We start from the raw sequence: 23,882 nt of genomic DNA, 5'->3' as shown, positions 1-23,882 counted from the left end.
GCGTAGCACCCTCATTTATTCTGTGTTGCAGGCTTTTCTTGGGAGTAGTTGGAGTGGGAAGTCGCGACTCATGTTATGTCCAGGTTATCCCTAGGCTGGGGATGTAATGGATAGTATGACAATATCCTCCCGCTTTATTTGGGATAATAAAAACATATTTTAGATTTAACACTGACAACAAACTCATTTGAATAAAAGTTTAGAAACCTTCCACCACAAAATGTATTTGATAGGACAACTTTATGTTCTACAGGAGTACGATTTTGATGGCAGACTTTCAAACGATTCAGGCTATTTTTTCTTTATCAAATAAGAAAATAATCACTCTTCATGCTAAATTACTAAAAACCTTGTTTGGCATAAATTTACTAATTGTATGTTTTGCTTGTTCTCTCTCTGTGTCAGTCTCCCATTTCCACTGCAATTTTTCCAAAAAAAAAAAAAAGAAAACGAAAAATCTAAAATGACAGTTCCTGCTTTAGCCACGTGTACACGAAAAACATGTTTCATATCTAGGACAACAACATACCACTGTGTCAGAAATCTCATTTGTCACATTTAATCTATAATGTACATTTTTATAGAGATTATACAATTGTATATGCCACTGGCACTTTCCTTTATCTAGCCTTGGCAAATCTACAGCCTCTTCTGACGCATTTCAGGAATCTCTCATCAAACATGAGCTTATTTTAAACTCTGATAAAACTAAGTGCATGCTATTCATGAGGTCATCATAAAGTGCATGACCTACAGTCCACTCCCCTCATGGCCATAAAACTGAAACTGTTAATTTTTCTAAATAAATAAGACTCTGACTGGAACCCAGACTCACTTTGAAGAGCCATGTGGAACACCTAACTAGAAAATTAAAAGCAAACGTTGAACTTTTTTGTATAGAAACGGCTCCTGTTTTGCAAGATTATTGTACAGCTGTTCATATGCATGCTTGCTCACCCATCTTAAAGTCTCTTGATTCTCTGTATCACAGTGTGTTGTGATTCATCACAGGTTATTCTTTGTGGGATAGTCATCCTTAGCTAACAGAAAAGAGGAGCACTGTAAGTTGTTTATTTACAAGTCTCTTCTGCAAAGATTGCCTGGTTCCTAGCTTAAATTTAAATACAGTACTTGCAATGTCAGGCAACAGGGCATTCTAACAGCTGTACCTCTAAAAAAATAAATACTGTGCTGGCTGCAAACAGGAATGAGCTATAAAAAAAATATCAAACTACATTCTCTTCTTTGTAACATTTTAAATGGCTATAATTGTATATCTGCCACTATTCTTGCATGTGCTTTTCTTAATTTGTGAAAATGTATGATGCACATTTGTATTATGAGTCGGCCTGTCAACTCTTAATCTATATTCATCTTTTGTACACAGTCCGCTCTTGAGAAAGAGATCTTGATCTCAGTGGGCTAACCTGTTTAAATAAAATTAAATAATAATGGTATATTTATATTATCTTTTCAGTTTGTTTGTTTCCAGCATAGTAACAGAAGCTTAGCACACATCCGTTTGGAGGTTAAGTTCTGTCTGGACTGCCATAAATCACAGCAGTGGGAACCACTTGAATCACAGCATCCAGGGTGCAGAGATGGATTATCATTACCAGTGAAGGAGTCCCAGCCCCAGGCGGTGACTTCTTAGGGCCTGTAATCACTTAGTGTCTTTTTACAGAAATATATTATAGCCTTTTGATGGAAGTTTTAGCCATTACATTCACTTAAAAAAGTTGCATTTCTATTTGCGTCACGCGCAGTCTACTTAATGTGTGGTATCTTTCTTTATCTTTTTCACTTTCTCTTTATTGGCAAGTGTTTTCCTAAAATACTGTTGGTGGTGCTGTTGCCATACATTACAATTATAAACACAACAGCTAATTTAAAAAAAAAAAAAAAAAAAAAAATCACTTCAGGGTATGATATAGTAAAATGTAAATCCTAAAGTGGGGTCTAAAGATATATGTCTTTATTGGTGACCATATAATGGTGTCCTCAAAAAGAACAATGAGATGGTAATCCCTGAGGTAATAGCACTATTCATTGTGTCCTTAAATCTTAGGACATTAATGGATACCTGCAAATACAGAAATGGTAACAGGCCTATAACTCAAGAATTTGTAATGATTTTATTCACCGGGGGTTCCTACAGTGGGCTCAGCAGAGCCAGGCATGATAGTGTTATCTCTCCATAAGTGAAACGTACTTTTGTTAATGGACCATAGATCTAAATGACCTTCAATAGCCAAGAGAAAACTGCACCATCTTTGAATTCTAAAAAGATCTCTGGGGAAATTTTCAAATGACCTAAATAATTTTTAGTCACAGAGGGACCTGTGGATATCGCGCCAGTGTATATTTAAAAACTGGAAGAGGCCAATTAATGTGTTTCTATTTCAATAACCTTTTATAATGCAAAAACATAACTGGTGAAAGAGGTGCATTAGCACTTCATTGCGGTGTAAGTTGGGGCTTGAAATGGAAATCAGCAAGAATGAGGATCAACCCAGGTCAAACAAAATATTCGAGACAGGAGACAGAAAGAGGAACAACCTGCTAATGATGTAAGTGGTAGATTAGCTGCACATGTGCTGCTTGTTAGTGAAGAGTCAATAAAAGATGAAGAGTAGCAAAGCATGACAGTACAGACCAGAGAGATGTGGGTCCACGTAGAGGTGTCATCACTGCTTATGCTGATATTACACCGGTGGATCTGAGATGAGCTGAGGCCTGAGGCTTTACATTCATCTTCCTCCTGCTCTCTTCTTAGGCTTGCCAGCATTCGGAGCTCCTCATCATCTTGTGTATGTAGAATGCTGAACGGGTCTAAGTCGCAATGACTGGAATCAACAGGCTTCAGTGTCTCATCTTTGTCTTCCTCCTTCAAATTTATCACCAATAAAACAGCGATTACCTTTTTGGGAGCAATCCACAATGCAATAGTTTGCACTTTGTCACAGTCTGATATATACACTGATATAATGTTTTGTGCAGCCAAACAAAGTAGTGAAAGTCTTAACATCAAGCTTTAGTCCCAGACAGAGCTCAAGGCAATTCTGGACATACGCCATTGTTTTGACCCACTGAGGAAATGTCTTTTAACCGTGGATCTATTGATCTAGTAGACTACTATGGTAACATGATTTTTCTGACAAAGTGCAAAGAAGTCTTGTGATACCCTGGTGACGAATCAATAGCAGTCAATAAACCAGGGCTGCAGGGAGGCAAACAAACTCCTTGTCATATTCATCAGACAATCTTTCAGTCAAAGCCTTCACTGCATGTTGCCTGCTAGAGTTGGCACAAATCAGCAGTCAGGAGCAACACTGATGAAGGAAGCTAGGCTATCACTCAGTAGTGAGTTGTGTAAACGCAGAAAGCAACCGTCAAGTGACAGATCTCCCTTCAGGCCTTGTGATCGCTTCAGTTGACTATCCTCTGATCCTGGATCGTTTCAACTGGTGCTGGGGCCTGCCTCAATTTGTAACAGACCATAGTCTGATCCGACAAACCTTTTCCCCAGCACTCTTTAGCTGTCCAAATCAGCAGTGATCACACATTACTATGAGTAAAGAGAGACAGCTGGGTGTATGAACATCAAAGTTTTTAATAAGCTGCACATTTGCCACAAGGACTCCAAAACCCACTTGCACATCACAGTTAGAGCTCAGCACCTTTACGACTGCATACCAAAAGAATTGAGTTAACCCATCTACCGAAGATGAAATTTAATCAAAATGATTTTCATTAAACCATGCTGCATTAATCAATTTTCAAGGGGGTAAAACATATAAACATTAGCTCTCATTTTTATTCTGATGTCGTCTTCACCAACTTCAGACAAACATATCTGGCTCTTTGAACTACCCTGCTCTGTGTTCAACTTTTTTTTTTTCTTACCACTTGATAACTTTGTGTTTCTGATGTTTGGTGCTAGACAAATAGTGTGCAGTGGACTCATCAAAGCTTTTTAGTGGAAACAGTTGCCTACAGGGATTGTTGAGAGTGACTCAGACTCAGGCTCAGACAATAAGACAGCAAATTTAGAGGGCATGAAACCAAAAATTGTGCTTGAATGAGTCCAAAAGCTCTGTAGAGCTGCAATTTTAATTCTCTGATTTTGAACTACGGGCATCCCCTCACCCCACTCGACATTAGCAAATAATTTAATTTAAATATCAAAATTAATGGCCTTAAAGTAAAAATAAAAATATATGAATAAAAAAAAAAAACTTTAACTTTGGCTTTTCACAGCAAATAAACAAGATATTTCATGGGTGGTAACGTGTGTCTTCGTTGGTAAGTGTGACATCTTAATGAGCACACTTTCCTGGGTGTTGACACAATAAGAGGTGATCTAAATCAGCAATGTCTTTTCCAGCAATAAATTGCAGCATTATTCAGCTATGCTTAACTATCACAAAAAAAAAAAATACTTACAGAGAGTCATAATACTGGGTGAGGGCTGATGGTTGTTAAAATTGTAACCCCTACCTTGTGCTGTTTTGAATCATCCAATTTGACCTCTTGCAGGAGTCTCCTGCAAACTGATATGCTGCTGTCCACATCAAGAACCCGGTTCACTTTCTCAAACACACTTCGCTTCTGTTCCTGTCCGTTAGGTGAGAAGCACCGTGTGGGCAAAAGCCCATGTTCAGCTCTTCCACTGGAATGAGGCTGCATACCGGTGTTAAGTGGCGGTGTTAGGTTCACATTAGGAGATCCAGCGTGACCTTCAAGTTGACCGCTCAAAGTTGGATCAAGAGTTCTAGGAGATGTAAGATTGAGCACACTCGTTTTTTGATGTTGGTACATGGTGCAGTAGTTATCCTGAAAGAAATATAAGGACATCATGAAAAAAAAAAATATTAAATTCTACTCACTGTAGCTGATTAGTTATGACCTATCGGTAGACTGTTTCAGATATTAGTTGAGTAATCTTTTTCTTGTGCTCTCTTTTGGTGGTTCAGCTTTAAATTAACCCCACATTCTCACATTCTAATAGCATTTTCTTCTGATCTGCAAATCTCTCACACCTTCAGACGCTGTGTTGCAACTCAGAATTGTAGTTTCAAACCTACTCCCTACCAAAGAGATTGTATAAGATACTGCATATGCAAGCACTACACGCAACATTAAAAGGAATACTCAACACAAAAAGATCTGCGTATCACACATTTAACTCTATGTTCTTGAAAGACACCTGATCCTTTACAATTCACTTCCACATTGAAATTGCAAACTGGATTCACACCAGCAAAAATTTTAGATTAAACTGAGTGGTGCAGTGGTTAGCACTGCTGCCTTCCAACAAGGTCTTGGGTTCAAATCCACTGAGGCCTTTCTGTATGGAGTTTCCATGTTTTCCCCATCTTTCTCTCTGGCTTCCTCACACAGTTCAAAGACATGCTTGGTGTTAGGTTATGTCAGGTTAGGTTAGGTTAGGTTAATTGGTGATGCAATAGACTAGTGACCTGTCCAGGGTGTACCCTGCACTTTGCCCTGTGACAGCTGGGATAGGCTCCAGCCCCCCTGCAACCCTGAACTGGATAAGTGGAACAAAATGGATGGATAGAAATAAAACTGTGGGATATGTAAACCAGGTTGACCATCCTGAAACCAAGGTAAGTGAAAGTAGTCAGTGTAGATGTAAAAAAGCTAACCAGACTATCCAGATGCTGGCACTGTGTATTTAGCTTTTTGGAACTTGCATACAGTATGTGTGGACAGAGAATAAGGGAGTTCTGCTGATAGAACGTTCTTCTTTCATAAATCGCAATTAGAACCCATCGCAACTGTTGTGGAACATGGTGACAGCAGTAACCATCATCCACAAAGCGGTAAGCAAATTGCAAAGCTACTCTTCAGGTTAAATGTTTCATATTGTAAACGTGTAAATAAATTAGAGCACGTTATCTTGCACTACTGGTTAGAAACTGAAACTGTCACCAGTTACGAAGTGCTGGATTTAACACCTTAACCTGATTAATAGATGTATTAAATTTATTTTAATAAACCCTGCTGCTAGTGGAATTTAAAGATTAAATATTTAAAACAGAAGATGCTGTTTACTATCCTCCCACTTTTCACATCAGCCATTGCCAGTTCCTCATACAATACAGAGAATCACAGTTGTGGGGTACTTACAACCAGATTGCTATCACAAAAACATTTCTTTGTTCATAATGTAGACTTTGTTTCTCATGAATTTAAAAGCTCGAAGCTTTCCTTGGGCCTTTGAGATCAATATTTTTTCCTTATTCTGTCTGTTTTTTAGGTGTTTTCTTTCATCTGTGAGCTTTGTTGTGGGGTGAAAGGTTATCACAAGCCCCTTGAGGGTTGTAGCTTACTGGCTCTATATGTTATTTGTTTTCCCTTATTTTTCTACTCTATATCATTTTCATATGTGCAGGTGAATAAACAATAAACATGTATCACTGAAATCCTGATATAGATGCTCTTGTGAGCCTGAATGCATTTTAATGAACTAATGCATGGTCCATTGTTTCAGGTATTGCATTAAAATAACCGTATTTCCCTGAAAATATGACAAAATTTGTTTTAATATATTTCAAGGTAGTTTATACATTCAAAGTTCATTGCTTTGTTTTCCTTTTAATATTTCTCTATGTTTAAGAGCAAATGCTTGCTCAATAGAATTGTATGAAGCTGACGCAACACCTTGAAAGATGATATTGCTCCAAGTTGAGAAATGAACAACCTGACATAAATAAATCAAAACCAGGTTTTTATATGCAAATCTTATTATTCCATTACATCAGTATATCTGCTGAAACTGAAAGCTCTGTCAGAATTTATACAGAATCAATTATTCTTCTTTCACTTATGTTTTTATTAGTGCAAGAAAACACAAAATTCACCTGAACCTTAATGTTTTTAGCACATAATTTGGCTGAACACACAACCCCCCCCCCCCCCCCCCCCCCCCCCCCCCCCCCCACACACACACACACACACACACACACACACACACAGACTCTATAATACCTACACCAAACAAAACTGCAGGTAAAAAATAAATAAATAAAAAACATATGCATGACTTAAATAGTTTTAATATGGAGCTGTTCAAGCATGCTGATGTAACTCACTACATGATGACAATTGAGTGAATCTTTTGTTATTATAGTGAATGTTGGTATTTTAATCTGCAAACATAGCTCACTAAATTACACAAAATCTCTGTTGGCAAACTCTTCCTACACAATTAGGAGCTAAGCAAGCAAACTAAGCACACAGTTACGTCTTAGGCACCTGAAGGTTATTATCTATATCATATATTATCATATCATATATTGATGTCATGATGTTGCCTAGCAACCACCTACCTACAGACTAAAATGACCCGTCTGTAGCATTCATGCGTCTACGCTGCATTATTAAAGCATTGTATTGTTTTAATTTCCCAACATCTAATTTAATTAATTCAAATTATGCATATTAAAGCGCTGCCATGTTGCCTAGCAACTACGTAAACAACTGACTAAAACCACAGACCAGACAATACTGTAGTTCAGTCATGTAGTAATGTAAATAAAGCACATTTCTTCACAAAATAGGTGTTTGTATGACATTCATTTTCAGTTCCTTCAAAGCCCAAACATAAGCATTTCCTGTCCAGTGTTTTCAAACTACGATGCTCACATCAATTATATTTATTTGTGTAATCTTGCATAACGTTTATTTGTATATAGCTCTTGAAAATCTGAAAAACTAAAACAATAGCAAGAATGCTATCAGCCAAATTTATCCATAAATTTGTATGCTGTGTGTTGTCTTTTTAATTCAACTCAAAATGCAAATGCACGGAGGTGGCACGGCAATCTGCAACCGTAACTGTACAAACACACAGAAACAATTACGTCTGTTGCTGCCGTGATATTGTTTCATTTATAGTGACACCCTTACCCTCAAGCCTTAAAAAACTGTATAAAAACAGTTATAAAAAACAATATTGTCCCTCATTCACAGTGTTTTTTTCTTTATCTGAAGAAGTGATTAGTCATGTCACATACGCATTATCACTGTCACTGTATGCAAGTTGTGCTGACAGCATTATGAAAACAGTGAGACGTGATATAACAATGCTTTAAACAGGTATGTGTCTCTCTCATTGTTGACAGAATTGAAGCTGTGGTTTCTTTTGCAATCACAGTCGCTTTTTAATTATGAGGAATAATAGTTACTGACCAGAAAACAAAAAGCTGTAGGTGGGGAGCAGAGAAACGTAGAAGTTCTTGTTGATCCTGGTTTTAAACTGCTTTCAGTTGAGTGAAAGCAACTGATTATGATTAAGATGTACAAAGCAAGACAAATTAGTATGATGCTGTAATTGGAATAGAAAAAGCAGATGGAATGAGAATGTTTTGAGGATGATCCACTAACAATGCTCCAACACAAACACAGTCAGTTCACTCCAGTAATCACCAACACCACTTAACAAGAACAGGCTAAATAGAGGGGTCGTACATAAAGAACGACTGACAACAGAGGTACAGCTTGGTATATGTCGTGTGACGGAAACAATAAAGTACATGTCTTGATTTTATATATGTGCCTTTCTCATGGTAATTCAGACCAGGGAGAGGCCACAGAGGGAAAATCGATATGTTCTGATGCAATGGTGAAATCTTTAGTCAGACACTAAGGGGGACTTGGTGGATCAAGGCAGACGCTCTCTGGATGAATCCTGACACATCTGATGGAGGGCAAAACCATGTAATCTGTGTGTAACAGCTGTGTAGATGTGCAGAATACAGGACACCATTTACCATCAGATCCAGAGCGATCCAATAAAACTACTGCTGTGCCACATGTATAAAAGTGCACACCCCTGTTTTCTGAATGCTGTGTGATATTGCAGGTATTTACTGAAGTCAAAGGGAAAAAAAAAAACCAGACACACACCCAGCTGTGGGCAACACTCAATCGCAATCTATGAGTCAAATGCTTCTGCAAGAAGAGAGTTAAATAGCATTATTCCAACATGTTTAACAACAGCCTGAGTTGTTTTGACAGATATTTCAATGTTATGTAACAAACACAATATGTAACGGAAAAGAACAAACGAAAAACAGACAAAAAAAAGAAAGATGTGGGCTTGATCTAATCTTTCGAGGTGAGGACTTAAGGACAACCTACAGGACAGACCCAAAACTCTGGCAGTGAGCTGTGCCCCTGCGGCGATTAAGTGATTGTTCAAGTAAGAGTTTTGGCAGCTATGTCAAACGCAAATGAGTTAAGAGATGCTTTTTTTTTTTTTCCCCAGAGTGAAACAATGGCACACACAGCAGTAAATTGCCTCCTGAAAACCTCACTAAATCACAGCTGTAAGATTAATTTAAATACGCTCCCTTCCCAAATTTTCTACACTGAAAGAGAAACTCTTACAAATGCATATGCAATGAGGCCAGCCACAAAATAAATGTCTGCATGCCTTTCCATTGTTAACCTTTTATTACAGTGCTATTATAAATCTCCCAAAGTAGGCATTTTTATGCAAAAAGAGAGCTTTCCTCTGACAGAAACTGTATTTCTGTCCTTATATGTCTTAATTTGAAGAAGTGACATCTTTAAGCATGTGAATTGCTGTAATTTCCTTTTTTCTGTGTGCATGCAGAACCTCAGCCATTAATACAATTGCTAAAAACTCCAAAGACAAAACCCACACAGCATGGTGGTGGATAGAGCAATACTATTGAGACAAAAAAGTGTCTGTGGTAACAGATCAAGAAACTAAACTAAAAGGAAAAAAGTAGTAAACAAGAAAAAGTTTTACAATTTACCTTACATGTACTTTTTCAATCAACCTAGTGTTCACACACATTGTTCTGGTTCGGACAGCAGGGTACTGAGGTCTTTAAAAAAAGAAACAACAGAAAAAGCATGCTGGACTAACTATACAACACCCAGGGCTCAGGCAATACAATCCCCCAGTGTTTTTTTATTCTTTAAAAGTGTTCTGATAGGCCCTTTATTAGATTATTTAGCAAACACTGTAAATTGGCAGCCACGGAAATTGAAAAGACTGTTCACTTTCAACAGATGTGAAAGTAGTTATAAAACCATTCTCCAAACCAATAAGTCATGCAAATTCTAAAAAAAAAAATAAAATCCCAGCCTCGAAAGAGCTTTATGGAAGAAAGGTTATACATGCAATCTACAAAGGTCACTATAAAAAGATTCACTTTTTGAAACCAATCTGTTTTACTGTTTCCCCAATATGATAACACAGGCTCCTGAGTTCCAACATGAACATCTGTACATATACACAATGTCAGTGATAATTGCAAGCCTTAAGAGAAGTCCTGAGTTTATAATACAAAATTGTAACGTGCACTATCAATATTTTGACTTCTTCACGTATCTGTTTTTCTTAATGTAGATTTTGTTGCCAATGCCGTAGATGGATTTCTTTAAAACTGCTGTACAACAGAATGCGAGTCAAGTTTTATGTTGTAAGATCACTGGCTTTGTGTTTTTTAAGATTTACTCACACTAAGCACAGCTGTCTTATACTGTGCCCAAGTACGATTGTCCTCCCTCCCCTCCGTCGTCTGCTGGACTGCACTCACACTGTGCTTTATGATCCGGGCCTTAGCACGCATCAGTGTGTCTCAGCATCTCAATACACTCTCCCTCCATTTCATGCACACATGCTTCTTGTGAACACAATGAGGATTGCAATTTTACACATTTTGTAGCATAATTTGGAAAGTTTTTTTTTTTTTGGGAGTGTTCACACTATGCTCTTACATGCCTTATAGATTTATCAATTACTTAAGACAGCGATTTTCTCAGAGGCAGTGGGTATCATGCAATTTCATGCTTGGGCAAAAAAAGAGACAGACAGCATGTGTACTGTATCCAAAGTTCAACTGAGCCTAGCCCCGACTCACTTCTGCACACAGTACGCAGTGATCACACTTGTTAAAGGAACTGGAATTTGGAGGTGCGTACAGCACTGCGTGAATAAAACCTTAGTGTTTAACTTTATATCATGTCTTTGATGCTATTTATCTCCTCTGATTTGTATGTGTGTTAGTTTTCTTTTCTTACTTTCACTTCCTGTTTTATTTTGGTAGTTGCTTTTCCTCTTTCTGTCTCCTATTACTTTACACCCTGTCTTTGTCTTCACACCTCTGATGGGTGGAGAGAGGTTATGTTTACTGTCGCGTTGGTCTGTCTGTTGATAGGATAACTAGGAAAATTATGAACGGATTTTGATGAAAATTTCAGGAGTTGTTGGTGGAATTTTTAAAAGGATTCTTTGCCATTGTGAGATAGGGACAATATTCACATATTTGAGGATTACACAGACGATTATGAACGGATTTCAATTTCAATTTTGTTGAGGGTCGTCCAAGGAGCAATTCTTTAAATTTTGGTGGTGCTCTGGATCATGCTCTTGATCCAGGATTGTGTAAAAGGATTCTTTACCATTGTGAGACAGGGACAATATTCACATATTTTCATCTGACCTTATGAAGATGAGTCAGAATTAGGGTGCAACATGACCATAAGTTGTGTCATAAAGCAAATTTTGTTCATGATTGAAGGAGGATTCATTCACTCCTGTAGACTAAGGAATAAAGCTAGTGACATGCAACTAACATCAACATATAGCTGAACCTGATGGAGTATGACAACATTGGGTGGTATCTACTGCAGCGTAGTATTGGCACATAGAAAATTTGGCGTGGGCGAGGTATGTGCTCTACTGAGTGGCCTTCTAGTTCTACCTGTGTTTTGTTTTCAAATTGAATCTCTGTGTATATTTTGGCCTGACCCTTCCCTAATTCTTTGTCTCCTTTTATTCCTCCTACTTCATGTGCCCCTTTGTGGATTCCTATTTTGTTTTACCTTGCCCATTTTTGTCAGTTAATAAAGGCTCAGCTTTTGTTTATTAATCCTGCCTCAGCATTCTGTATTTGAGTCACCTTCTGTAGAATCACAACAAGCATGTTAATTCCAAATTATAAGATTTATTATAAAGTTTTAAATAAGTAAAAGCAATTAGCATTCCTTTGAAGATTATTCTTTGTAATCATAGTTTAATCTCCTTGCTCAGCATAAAGAAAATCATCACTTTTTGTTACAAGTCTCAGAGTCATTAATAAATGATCTGATGATAAATAACCACACTGACCTTTCAAGTGAAAATCTGATGCATAATATGAATTGTGCAATATAAAGCACTACTCACCAAAAAAACCAAACAAAAAACTAGTACTTCAAACTTACTCAGATTAAACAGAAATAAATCAAATTTGGGGCATTTTGAATGATTTCTTAGTGAATTAGACATAGTTTTTCATTTCTACTCCATGTCAAACTAGTAGTGCATGTAATATAAAGCAGTCTTTGCTTGACAGATAATCATTAAATGTCCCCGCAGGACAGGACCACTTTGTGTGTGTGCACTCAAAGAACAGTGTGTTTGTGTCTCTCTCTTACCATACCTCATCACTTTCACTGCCAAGAAAGTCATCTTCGGGCTGGACATCATACCGCCTCCCAATCTTGCTCTGAACCTGACCATCTCCCATCTCCATCTTCTCCTGGTCACCCTGGCCTTGTCCTCGTTTGGGTGAGTGAGGCTGGGATGAGAAAGTGAACACCTCCTCTTGCAGAGTGAGCTGAGGCTCAGACCCCTCATTACTCTCCCAGCTGCTCCAGACCTTCAGGTCAGAAGGCAAACCTTGCTGCACAGAGCACCGTCGAGAGTCTGTGACGGTGAGTGCTGAACTTTCCTTCGCAGGAGTGCGACGCTCATCTAAAATGAAGGATGATAACATAAGATCAAGTAATGAAAAAAATAACTGTTGCAAGGAAATGTTATGAAGTCTTTCACAACATGTGGACAATTAGACATGGAGTCTAATTACAATGAGTAATAAATCATTGTTTTATTATTTGCTTAATCATATAGCTAATGGCATTCTAATTTGATTTGGATATGTGTGCAAAAAATTATAATAACAATATAATAGGGTTGCAATTCATTCAACTACCTGAGAAAATGGGCATTAATGAAGTTATCCTGCACTGACATGTTTGCAGATTTCATTAACAGCGCTGTTAGGCTAATACCTTAATGAGAGTGAAACATTATAAACTAAAACAAAATTATTAGTAAGCAAAACATTTTACTGCCAATTTGTCATTCATCAAATGTCACCTGTGTTTATACATCATCTATCTATATCTAGCTACCTATGTAGATAGATAGACTGATTGATAGAAGCTTGTTTTAGCTTTTAATGAATGTTGCATCAATTTCTGTGGGTATGCAAGAAACAATGAATCTTTATACTCTGAGATGAGCCTGAGATCACAGAAAGGGGCAGCTAAATTTGAATGAGTGAGCACATTTGAATCTCTCGACAGTATAATCACTTTCTCTAATTGCCCACTGTGTGGCAAACCCTGCGCCCAGGAGATGTCCCTCTGACTTTTATTTAATGCGCCACATTACCATTAATGAACTAACTGCTTTCAGTCTGTGGGCAGGGGTGCAGCAAAGGAGCTTACTGCTGGAGAAACATCCATAATTGAGCTTTCGGAACACATGCACTCACTTCACAAGGACAATGTGTGTGTGTGTGTGTGTGTGTGTGTGTGTGTGTGTGTGTGTGTGTGTGTGTGTGTTGGGGGGCGGGGGTAGCAGTGTGGGGAGAGTTTGTGGGGGAGGGATCCCACAAGTGGCCTTGACACAGGTTATGCAAAATTTAAAAGGGGGGAAAAGCATGTGTCCAATATAGAATGAGATCTTTTAAAATTCATGCAACAGTCAAACAATCCAGTTTAAAAAGTAAGAGTTGGGACACCTATTTTTCTCAAGCATAAACAAGGTGCTTATTAAAATCACAACATGGAAGCAGACATCAGAATCACCCAGCATGTACATTGCTCTATTTTGTCTCGTGTTCCCATCTCTTGCTGTCTTGCTTAACTTTTCACAGAGATCACGTCTTCCTGCTGTCCATTTACAACTGCTGTAAGACTCATTGACTGCTAGACACTCTGACATTTTTTGCTAGGGTCAGAGGCTGGTGCTTGCTCTCCTGCCTGCTGGATCAAGGGATGTACCTTTCCCTGTTTTCACTATTCTCTCTGTTGCTCAGGTACAGAAGCTCAAGGAGATGTTAACAATAATTAAACACCTGATAATATTAAAAATAGCACACCCCCAAGCCCACCACAACTCAAAGAGAATGTACACTCACCAGCCACTTTGTTAGATACACCTCTTCAGCTGCTCATTAATGCAAATATAGAATCACCCGATCACATGGGAGCAATTCAGTGCATTTAAGCATGTAGACATGGACAAGACAGCCTGCTGAAGTTGAAACCTCAGCATCAGAACGGGGAAGAAAGGTGATTTAAGTGACTTAAGTGGCATGGTTATAGGTGCCAGATGGGCTGGTCTGAGTATTTCAGAAACTGTTGATCTACTGGGATTTTTCCACACAACAGTCCCTAGGGTTTACAGAGAATGATCCAGAAAAGAGAAAATATCTAATGAGCGGCAGTTCTCTGTGAGAAAATGCTTTGTTGATGCCAGAGGTCAGAGGAGAATGGCTATACTGCTTTGAGCTGATAGAAAGGCAACAGTAACTTAAATACCTGTTTTTACAACCTCAGTATGCACAAGAATATCTCTGAATGCACAACATGATGAATCTTGATGCAGATGGGCTACAGCAGCAGAAGACCACACCAGGATGCTACTTCAGTCAACTAAAGACAGGAAACTGAAGCTACAATTTGCACAGCCTCACCAAAATTGGACAACAGAAGATTGGAAAATTGTTGTCTGGTCTGATGGGTCCTGATTTCTACTGCAACATGTAGATGGCATGGTTAGAATTTGGTATAAACTACAGAAAAAACATGGATCCATTCTGCCTTGTATTAATGTTTCACAATGGTGGTGGTGGTGGTGTAATGGTGTGGGGCATATTTTCTTGGATCGCTGGTCCCTTCAGGACCAACTGAGCATAGTTTAAACACCGCAGACTGCCTGACTGTTGCTGACCATGTCCATTCCCTTTTAACCACAATGTACCCATCTTGCGTTGGCTGCTTCCAACAGGATAATGCACTAAGTCACAAAGCTCCAATCAGATCGCAATCCAATAGAGCACCTTTGGGATGTGGAGGAGCAGGAGATTTGCGTTATGGATGTGTGGCCAACAAATCTACAGCAATTGTGTCATGCTATCATATCAACATGGACCAAAATCTCTGAGGAATGTTTTCAGCATCTTGTTGAAACTATGCCACTAAGAATTATGGCAGTTCTGAAGGCAAAAGGGGTCCAACCCAGTGGTTAATATAGTGTCTGGTGAATATATACAGTGCACACAACTTACTTGATGATGCTTGCTTTTCTCTTCCAGCACTGGGGACTCTTAGCTTCTTCGATCCCTTCTTGTCAACTGTTCTTTTTATAGGGGGATGTGGCTGTAAACTGCCAGATGCTCCTACATAATGTACTTTCAACATTAGAAAAGCTTTATAACACAAAACAGTCAAACAACAATGTTATTAGAGCTTGCCAGAAGCATATCTGTGAATTGATTATGCACCGTGAAAATCCTTATTAATGAAGGCATTTCAGTAACTGAGCTTCTTACATTCATTCAGTGCAGAGAATATTTCCAGCTACATTATGTTCAGCTGAATTAGGGAATTTTAATCATCCCATTTTTTTTCATTCAGTCATGCTCAAAGAATGGTGTATTAACAACAATAAAAGCTGTTATTAGGTGCTTGAGAGCATGTTCTGTGGGAAAAGGGCACTTATTTTGTTAGTTTGTTGGTTCAAATGTACTGCATTCACTGATGCTAGTATCTAGAAGAAATGAAAAGGCAAAATAATCATCTACGCTCTTAGGGCAAAGACGCACTGGAAAATAATTACGTACATTAAAATACCAGTCTCAAAAGCTAAAAATCCCTCAAAAACTAAAATTGTTTTACTCTTTGACAATTTAAAGTCAAAAGGTATTCACAGGCGCTGAGTCAATGCCACCTAGATTTGCTGGCAAATCTTCTGGCTCTCTAACACTCTTCCCTTGCATAATGCAGTAGCAAAATTAGTGTCAATTTGTTTCATTATACAGATGATTAGTTTGAAATGTGATGAAAACTCTTCTCCAGACTACTATTTAAGCTCAGAAAATAGATATTAGTTGTTTTTATGTCCATGTCTAACATTTTCACTTCACATCAGCAGGCTCAAGGTGAACCAGCTTCAACTCTAATAAACTCTTTATATGCTTTGTTGGCAAATTAGATAAAGTGGTATTCAAGCCCTGCACAGATTCAACAATAACAGATCTGCCCAGTAACTGAAAGGTCACAGCGCATAACTGCAACACCCCTGGTTTGATTACACCCAGCGGGTGTGTTGCATATCACACCCATCTCTCACCCAATGTTCTATCTACTTCTTTGCTGTCAGATATTCAATTAAGGCAAAAATGCTAAAAAACACATCTAAAAAAAAAAAATGACCTAATGAGGGTGGTGAGAGTGGTGCTTGTAGTATCTGTTTAATTTATCTGTTCTGCCCAGCATTGGTGCAGAAAATGGGAGCAAAGGAAGTGAAAAATAATATCTCTTTTTGGATTCTTGACAAAAGATTGTTTTGTTTTGCTTGTTTTTCCAGGTTTCGGCCTCTTTTTCTTTTTGAGTTAAAAGGAAAAAAAAAGTACCAAATTCCAGTTGAAACCTTTAAATATTATTTCAAAATTAAACATTTATCTCTTCCAATTTCCTGGGTCCGTCCTCATTTTCTAAACCTTGTTGTTCTTTAATGTGACATGGGTTCCTAGGAGATACATACCCCCCCAGTCTACACAGTTACAGTGGTGTACATGCAGCCTGGAAAGCATAAATTCAGCTTAAGCCAGTACACAAAGTAAACTATAGTGTTATAGTATAGTATAGAAATAAACATATGAATGCAATTAACAATGCTAAGCATTTTAGTGGTAAAATAGCAGGGTAAACAGGGTATGTTTAGACATAGATGGCATTCAGACTCAATAAAAATCACTCTCTGTACTCTGTCAAATTTACCCTCATTGAGAATGTGGGAAGGTTCTCCATGTGATAAATTCTCACTCTGGTTTGTAATGCTCTGACTTTCTGTAGTAACCTTTTGGTTCATTCTACTGGATCCCTGTGGGATATAACCAAAGGAAACATACAAGTTCAGAGACAATTTATTCTGTTTTGTAGTAAGTTCAATTTATGGCAGACATACAAATCATTCAGAGAGATATGCTGTATATTCTTACAGGATTCATTAGATTACTAATTTGTTAAAAAAAAAAAGAAGAAGCGAGAGCGAGAGAGAGAGAGTGAGAAATGACTACATTTCTTTCAATTCCATCTAATGGTACCTTGCTTTTTCTTCTAGTTAGGGGAGGTTGTCCAGAAGCGCGAGAGCCCGAGGCTATGTGTAAAATGCCCTGGGGCCTGGTTCTCCGATAACTGGTTGATCTGGCAGTGGCAGGAACTGCACAAAAGTAAGACATTCCCATTACTTATTGATCTGAATTGATTAGTTCCTGTAGGATTTTTCTTATGCTAATATATGAGACCATTTCAGTTTGAAGGGCAGAGACCAACTTATTAAGATGAGGAAAGAGCTGTGTTCTCTTTAACTAAAAAGATCCCTTAAAGTCCCTTTTTCACTCTGAATAAAAATCTTTAGAGCATGCCCTTTTATGTAGATTATATACCGCAATGTTTTTTTTTTCAATTATGTTGCACCATATTGCAAACATAATCAACAAGAAAATGTTATAAATGTTACTAATGCTTTACGTTTAATTAGAACCTAACAGTCAAAACATTTTATGAAGACAGAAAATTACTGATTAGACACAAATTTGTCTCTATTGCTGAGCTGATATAGCGGATGTTTTTCTTTAATCTAACAATCTGTTCCATTTCATCATGTGAAAATAATGGGCTGCAGTGGGAGATGTGATATGGCGACAACTTGACCCCGCTGTATCTGTGCCAGGACTCATCAGGACCACCTCTGCTGATGTTAACAGCCAAACACACTTTCTTGTAGAGTCTCATCAGAGCAGGGAGCAAACACTTTGCTCTCTGCAAAACACGCGCACACGCACACGCACACACACACCACAATATAAAACGGACAGAGCTTTGGTGCATTTAAAAAAGAAAGAGATGATGTCGCGCCTGTGTGATACAGCAGGCTGAATTAATTGAAATTTACCCCTGGAATGTGTACATTTCTCGTGAAACTTCAAAAAGAATGGGACAACAATAAGGACTAAAACAAGATCTATGTCTGGTAGCACATAAACAAAAAATATTTTTGGAATAGACTTTGATTTATGTGAAATTACAGTCTTTGGGATCAAGAGAATGTCTTTGCTGAAACACAGAGATAATCAGGGCTTGTTTATTGTTGCATGATACAAACTGCTGTAGCTTATGTTTAACAGTTTCTGACACTTTAGCTACTGAAGGATCAGCATTCACCGAGCAACTCTGTCAAAGTCAAAATTGGATGCCTACTTTAATAGCAATCGTTTTAATTATGATTAGGAATGTTATGCTAATAATGCAGATGCTAATTATGAAAAGATATTTCTTGTGCGTGGCTACTGCTCTTTTCTATGGGCACTGCTGGTTGACTCAACATGACTTAGACAGCTGTCAGAACAAATAAATACGCGCTGATAAAAAAGGCCACAAAGGCGACAGAAGTGGATTACTGGTGCATGTCTTTTTGTATGAGGAGATAATTGCAGCTCCTTGAGTACAGGTGAGGCACAAATGAACACAAAAATGAAGACCACGGGAATTTCATTCCAGGAAAACAAAGTGATTATCATCACAGTGCCTTTGTAGCAAACACTTTCTCTACATGTAACCATTTGTGCACTGTTTCCTATTTATCTGTGTAAATGAGTTACTTCATGGGTGGACTGTGGCTCATATTGTGTACTCTAGATGTATAAATTCACAGTTATCATTCTGATCATAAGTCACTCTCAAAACAATGCATGCTATAAACCTGCTGTGACGCATTAAAGAAATACTCTAAAAGGCCGAAAATATGTGAAATGCCTAACAACGTATGTCGCCCATGCGAATATTACGTTAATTTGCAATGCTGTAACATACCATGCTGTAGTAAATACCACCTCTCTTTTGGGGTCAAGAGCTTTTCACAGATTTTTAAACCTGGCTGCAGGGATTTCATCCACAACATTGTTGGTGGAGTCAGGCACTGATGCTGACGATAAGGCCTGTCTTTGAGTCTGCACTCCAATTTATCCCAAAAGCGCTCAGTGGCATTGAACTCAGGTTTTGCAGAAAAATTACTTCACACCTAACTTATAAAGCCGTTTTCTTAAAAAACCCGGCTTTGTGCAAAGGGGTACTGTTATCCTTCCAGATAAAAGTCCTTTCTCCAAACTGTTGCTGAAAAGACTACCAATATCAAAAACAAAGAGTCCTAGTCCAAACCACTGAAAACACGCTCACACCTAAAGCACACAGTACAAGGACACATACTATTGTCTTTATAATATAAATTGTGTTTGTTAAACAAGGCAACATGTAGTTTATATATGATTTCAAGTACAGTGCGCACCTTCTTTTGTGGTAATTACTTATCAAATTATAATTCTGATTTCTTTTTTTCTTGTTATCTTACCTACCACACTCAGAGTTAAAAAGACCAGTCCTCAAATCTGCCTTTCGCACATTTTCCCTGTTGAACACCTGAATGACTTGGTTCACATCTGCTGGGTACTGGCAACTGCGTGGGATCAAGTCCATGAGATCAGCTCCACTGAGAAACATGTCTAGATTGAAAAAAAAGGGGGGGGGGGGGGGGGGGGGGGGGGGGACATCTCACACTAATAATAGCTATAAAATAAGCCCAAACACATTATTACAATATATAACATCACACCACAAAAGTAACACTTTGATCAACTGAAAAATACGAACTGACTGAGACACTCTTTTTGGTAGATAGAGTAGGTGTGCAGTAGGCAGCCAGTAATGTGCAGCTGTTATCACTGCTGAGCCATATCAGCCTTGAACAAAATCTACCACTGAGTTCTCAGCCAGCCACAGAAAAACAGCCAACTGTTTGTCTCTCTATCTCTCCAAACACACAAACATAATTTCACACAAACTCACAAGAACAAAGACCACTGGCTTGCTTCAGTGGCAAGTACTTAGGTACTGTATCTTTATTAAACACATTTGGAGCAGTATTTCGGGTAAGTCGATAAAACTTCAAAATCTGCAACCAGCAACCGACCGCTTTACCGTCATCTGGCATTCCTGCTGGATCCGCTTTTATAGTGAAGATTCTCCGGACTTTGCAGGTAGCAAACAACGTGATGCCATCCAGCGTCAAAAATCCCTTGAACAGCTCACTGCTCAGTGATACAAGGTCGACGCATAAAGTTGACCACTGAGACAGAACACACAATATGAATTTGTAGTTAAAAGCACCACACGGGGATAAAGCTCAATATCTACTAAAAAACATGGAGAAGAAAAATAAAAGACAAATAGCTGAAAGCAAATTTAATACTAAAAGAATATGTCAGAGATGAGTAAGACACTCACAGTATTGCGTTTCAGTCCAACAAAAGGTATCTTTGCATGCAAAAGTGTGGCCGACACCTCTTTATGCACTGTTGATAAGTGGAGTCTTCTTTTTAGGTGCTCTGAATCAGTTATCCTGAGATTAACAGACAGCAAAGTAGAACATGAATTATCACCAGCATCAGTGGTGCCACTAAGAAATTGTGACCTGCGAAAACAAAAAGCTTTATTGGTCTCTGGAGTAAGCTCTTAAAGATGTTTCCACTTTTATCTCAAGCTGTGAAATCAGCTGTCATGACATAGTCAAATGAAAGAACAACAGCGACACACAATATTTTCACCGATATTTAAGTGTGCAAGTAAAGCAGGTAAGTGTAAGAAAATTGATTTCAGCTTCTGACAATATCTCTCCCTGATGAGCTTCATATCCAAACAACAGTATCTACTGTATACTGTAAACTGCAGTTTGTGTTTTAGCTAAGAAAAAGAATTTTACCAAAGACCCTGTAGCGATGTTGAATATAGACTGAAATCATGTGTGGTTTATGCATAATAAAGAGTGGCATTCTTCTTTCAGTGACTAAATGCAGCAGTGACAATATGTGAACACACAACTGCATTATGCAATCAGAGCCACTAAATGCAAACTGTGGAGAAAAACAGCAAGCACTTGACATTCACATTCTACATTTTAATAATGTGGCTGTTCAGAATTTATAGTGGCACACAAGATAAAAGCCTTCTTTGTAACAAATTGTTGAACAATATCTTAATAATAAATGGTTATTTAGGCTGTTACATAACAGTCAATGAGGCACTTTGTCTTTTAAGTGGCTCAATGTTTTTTCCCTACTAGATGTAAACAAGCTGTCTGTTTTCACTGTGAGCCCATTGTTATTCAATCACTATTTCTTTATCGCACTGTACATTACCAGAAAACCATTTTTTTTTGTACTGTACAATATGTTACAATAAGCATCTACTCTGCGTACACAAAATGTTATTGTGTTCAGTTTGTATATATTTTTTCAGCCAGAAAGTTAAAGATTTATATTGAAATGTTGAAGTCAGTCGATTGAATTAACATTTATAAATTATACCATAAGAACAATAACTGGTCTACTTACACAAGCTCAGCAGAAAAGTCATGGCAGTGAGGAACATTAACTTGAAGGACCAAAAATCTTTGAAGAAGTCCAACTAACAAAAAACAAACAAACAAACAAACAAACAAAGGAAAGGAAATAAACAAAACAAGATAAAAGCTACACATGAATGCATGAAAGTAGTGGAGACTCACGAGACATTTTGCCATTATCTGGCATTTGCATCTTGACTGTCTGGCTGCTTCCCTCCAGACAGTAAACACATCCTTTGACTTCTTTATTATACTCCTAAGGCGAAAAAAATAATGCATAAGATGAGTTGCTGAGTCTCTGCCTGTTATGACCAGAAGTCTACCTGTTCTGCAATTTCTCTCAGAGATGCCAAATGCTTAGTTTTTTTTTTGTTTGTTTGATTTTTATCTGAGAAAGTCTACAATATAAATTATATGGTTAGAGCAATGCAATTTATTTAACCCTCACCTGTACTGTAGGTGCTAGTTGGTTTTTGAGAGGACATAAAGCCTAAGTTAATGTGATTACTAGTAATATGCTACATGTAAGTTAAGCTAACAACTCTAAAAAACAAAACAAAAACACAAAAAACACAAAACAACCTCACTTTATATATGGCTGACGGCCCTCCACAGAGTTTCCATTTAGCCGCAGGGTCTTTTCCTTGCCCACTGAAGATCTCAACCACAGCTCCACCCTGCAACAAACAACCAGTCCTCACTAGCCAGCAGCCAGTGTTACATCAGGCTGAAGCTCATATCAGCACCAAGGAAATGTTATTTTTATACACGGAGTATAGTTTCTAATGAATAAAGGGCTAAATTGGTTCTTTTAAAATGAGCTTACCTGATAATTATTCCTGAACATTTTACGTGACGCAGCCTCACCGGTGGAAAACAGTAATTTAACGTGGGCATGCACCCAAGTAAAAATGTAATTTGTCTAGGCGCTTATCTGTTACATCAGTCTAAAGCGTTCCTAGCGATACACCGAGAAGCATGAGGACACACGTAACTTAAAAGTGTCAACAGCAGTTGAGGAACAACGGGTTTAGCTTACAGGGACACGTTTCCATGGCAACCGGCAAAGGCCTGCCTTTAGATCCCAAACCTCGCGAGGGTTTAATTCTGTTTTGTTCTTCCGCTTACCTTAACATGAACAAGTACTCATTAGAAGATAAATCAAGCCCTTTATCTACATTTGAATTATAAGGCTCCACCCGACCAAAGGTTAACTAACCAGTTATTTCTGCCTTCTCCTGGGCGGTAATTAGCACTTTTTAAAAAAATACATTTTGTCTGTAAAAACAAACAAGAGCCCATGGTAACTGGAATAATTGAGGCGGCATAGGTGACTCAAATAATTCCCAATAGCTTTTTATTGTAAATAGCTTTTGCCATTTACCTGCCACTCATTCAGTAGGTGAGTAGCCCACTTGCGCTTCTTTTCTGAAATGTACTTAACACAATTCTGGAATTAATGAGACCTAGTGTGTTATAATTCATTCAGAGATCATGTGATGTTAGCTACACGTCATAGAAATTAGTCCCATTATTGAGCAAAATGTAAATCAGTGAAATCTGAAAGATTTAAACAAGAAAACTGAGCTCATTAAATGTTCTTTCACTCTGCTTTTTCCACAACTGCAGTTTATTACAGGTTATTTTAAGTAATGTTTGTTTGTTTGAGAGAAGTTATATTATTATATAGTTATAAGTTTTATTCCTTGGTGCCATTATATTTCATTTTGCCAGACAAGGTAGCTGGAGAGTTTATCAGTGATGAGAAACCTAAGAAAAATACAACTGTTTTTTGTTGTTGTTGTTGTTTGTTTTTTTATCAAGCAATATTTGTGGAGTTGCAAAATGTAAGATTTGTTAATTATACCAAGAATATCATTCCTAAAGATGCTTCTTAACAAACAGTTAAAAATAGATCTGTATTTAAGTTCTAGGCTCTCTTGAAATGCTAAAATCCATTATTGTGTCATTGTCACTTGCTTTGTTTACCCTGGCAGCAAAGCTATTATGAGATCAAAAAGATGTCTTTTAATTAGCTACTCAGGGAGGAAACATCCGGAAGTACAACTGTATGTCTTACAGC

General features: G+C 37.9%; 1 protein-coding gene across 7 annotated transcripts in view; it reads right to left on the bottom strand.

Annotated features, from left to right (window-relative positions):
- The window catches only part of cfap20dc (CFAP20 domain containing), a 31,441-nt gene extending 8,400 nt beyond the window's left edge, over nt 1-23,041 (bottom strand). For 3 of the 7 annotated variants that reach the window (XM_030729698.1, XM_030729705.1, XM_030729700.1), the window contains exons 1-13: nt 22,626-23,041; nt 22,387-22,476; nt 21,962-22,055; nt 21,789-21,861; nt 20,683-20,797; nt 20,377-20,524; nt 19,755-19,901; nt 17,448-17,563; nt 17,122-17,224; nt 15,408-15,548; nt 12,489-12,802; nt 4,501-4,836; nt 2,657-2,887 (exon numbers count right to left, since the gene is read on the bottom strand). In XM_030729698.1, coding sequence (XP_030585558.1) covers nt 2,657-2,887; nt 4,501-4,836; nt 12,489-12,802; nt 15,408-15,548; nt 17,122-17,224; nt 17,448-17,563; nt 19,755-19,901; nt 20,377-20,524; nt 20,683-20,797; nt 21,789-21,861; nt 21,962-22,055; nt 22,387-22,476; nt 22,626-22,646 — 1,929 coding nt within the window. In that variant the 5' untranslated portion in view covers nt 22,647-23,041. Of the gene's footprint in view, nt 1-2,656; nt 2,888-4,500; nt 4,837-12,488; nt 12,803-15,407; nt 15,549-17,121; nt 17,225-17,447; nt 17,564-19,754; nt 19,902-20,376; nt 20,525-20,682; nt 20,798-21,788; nt 21,862-21,961; nt 22,056-22,381; nt 22,500-22,625 lie in introns of all 7 variants that reach the window. The other 4 variants (XM_030729703.1, XM_030729701.1, XM_030729699.1 and 1 more) reach the window with 4 other exon arrangements.
- Between the last annotated feature and the right edge of the window lie 841 nt (nt 23,042-23,882).

This window comes from Archocentrus centrarchus, chromosome 5 (genome assembly GCF_007364275.1).
Source record: "Archocentrus centrarchus isolate MPI-CPG fArcCen1 chromosome 5, fArcCen1, whole genome shotgun sequence".
Classification (NCBI taxonomy): Eukaryota; Metazoa; Chordata; class Actinopteri; order Cichliformes; family Cichlidae; genus Archocentrus; species Archocentrus centrarchus.
This window is presented reverse-complemented; position numbering and strand designations above follow the sequence as displayed.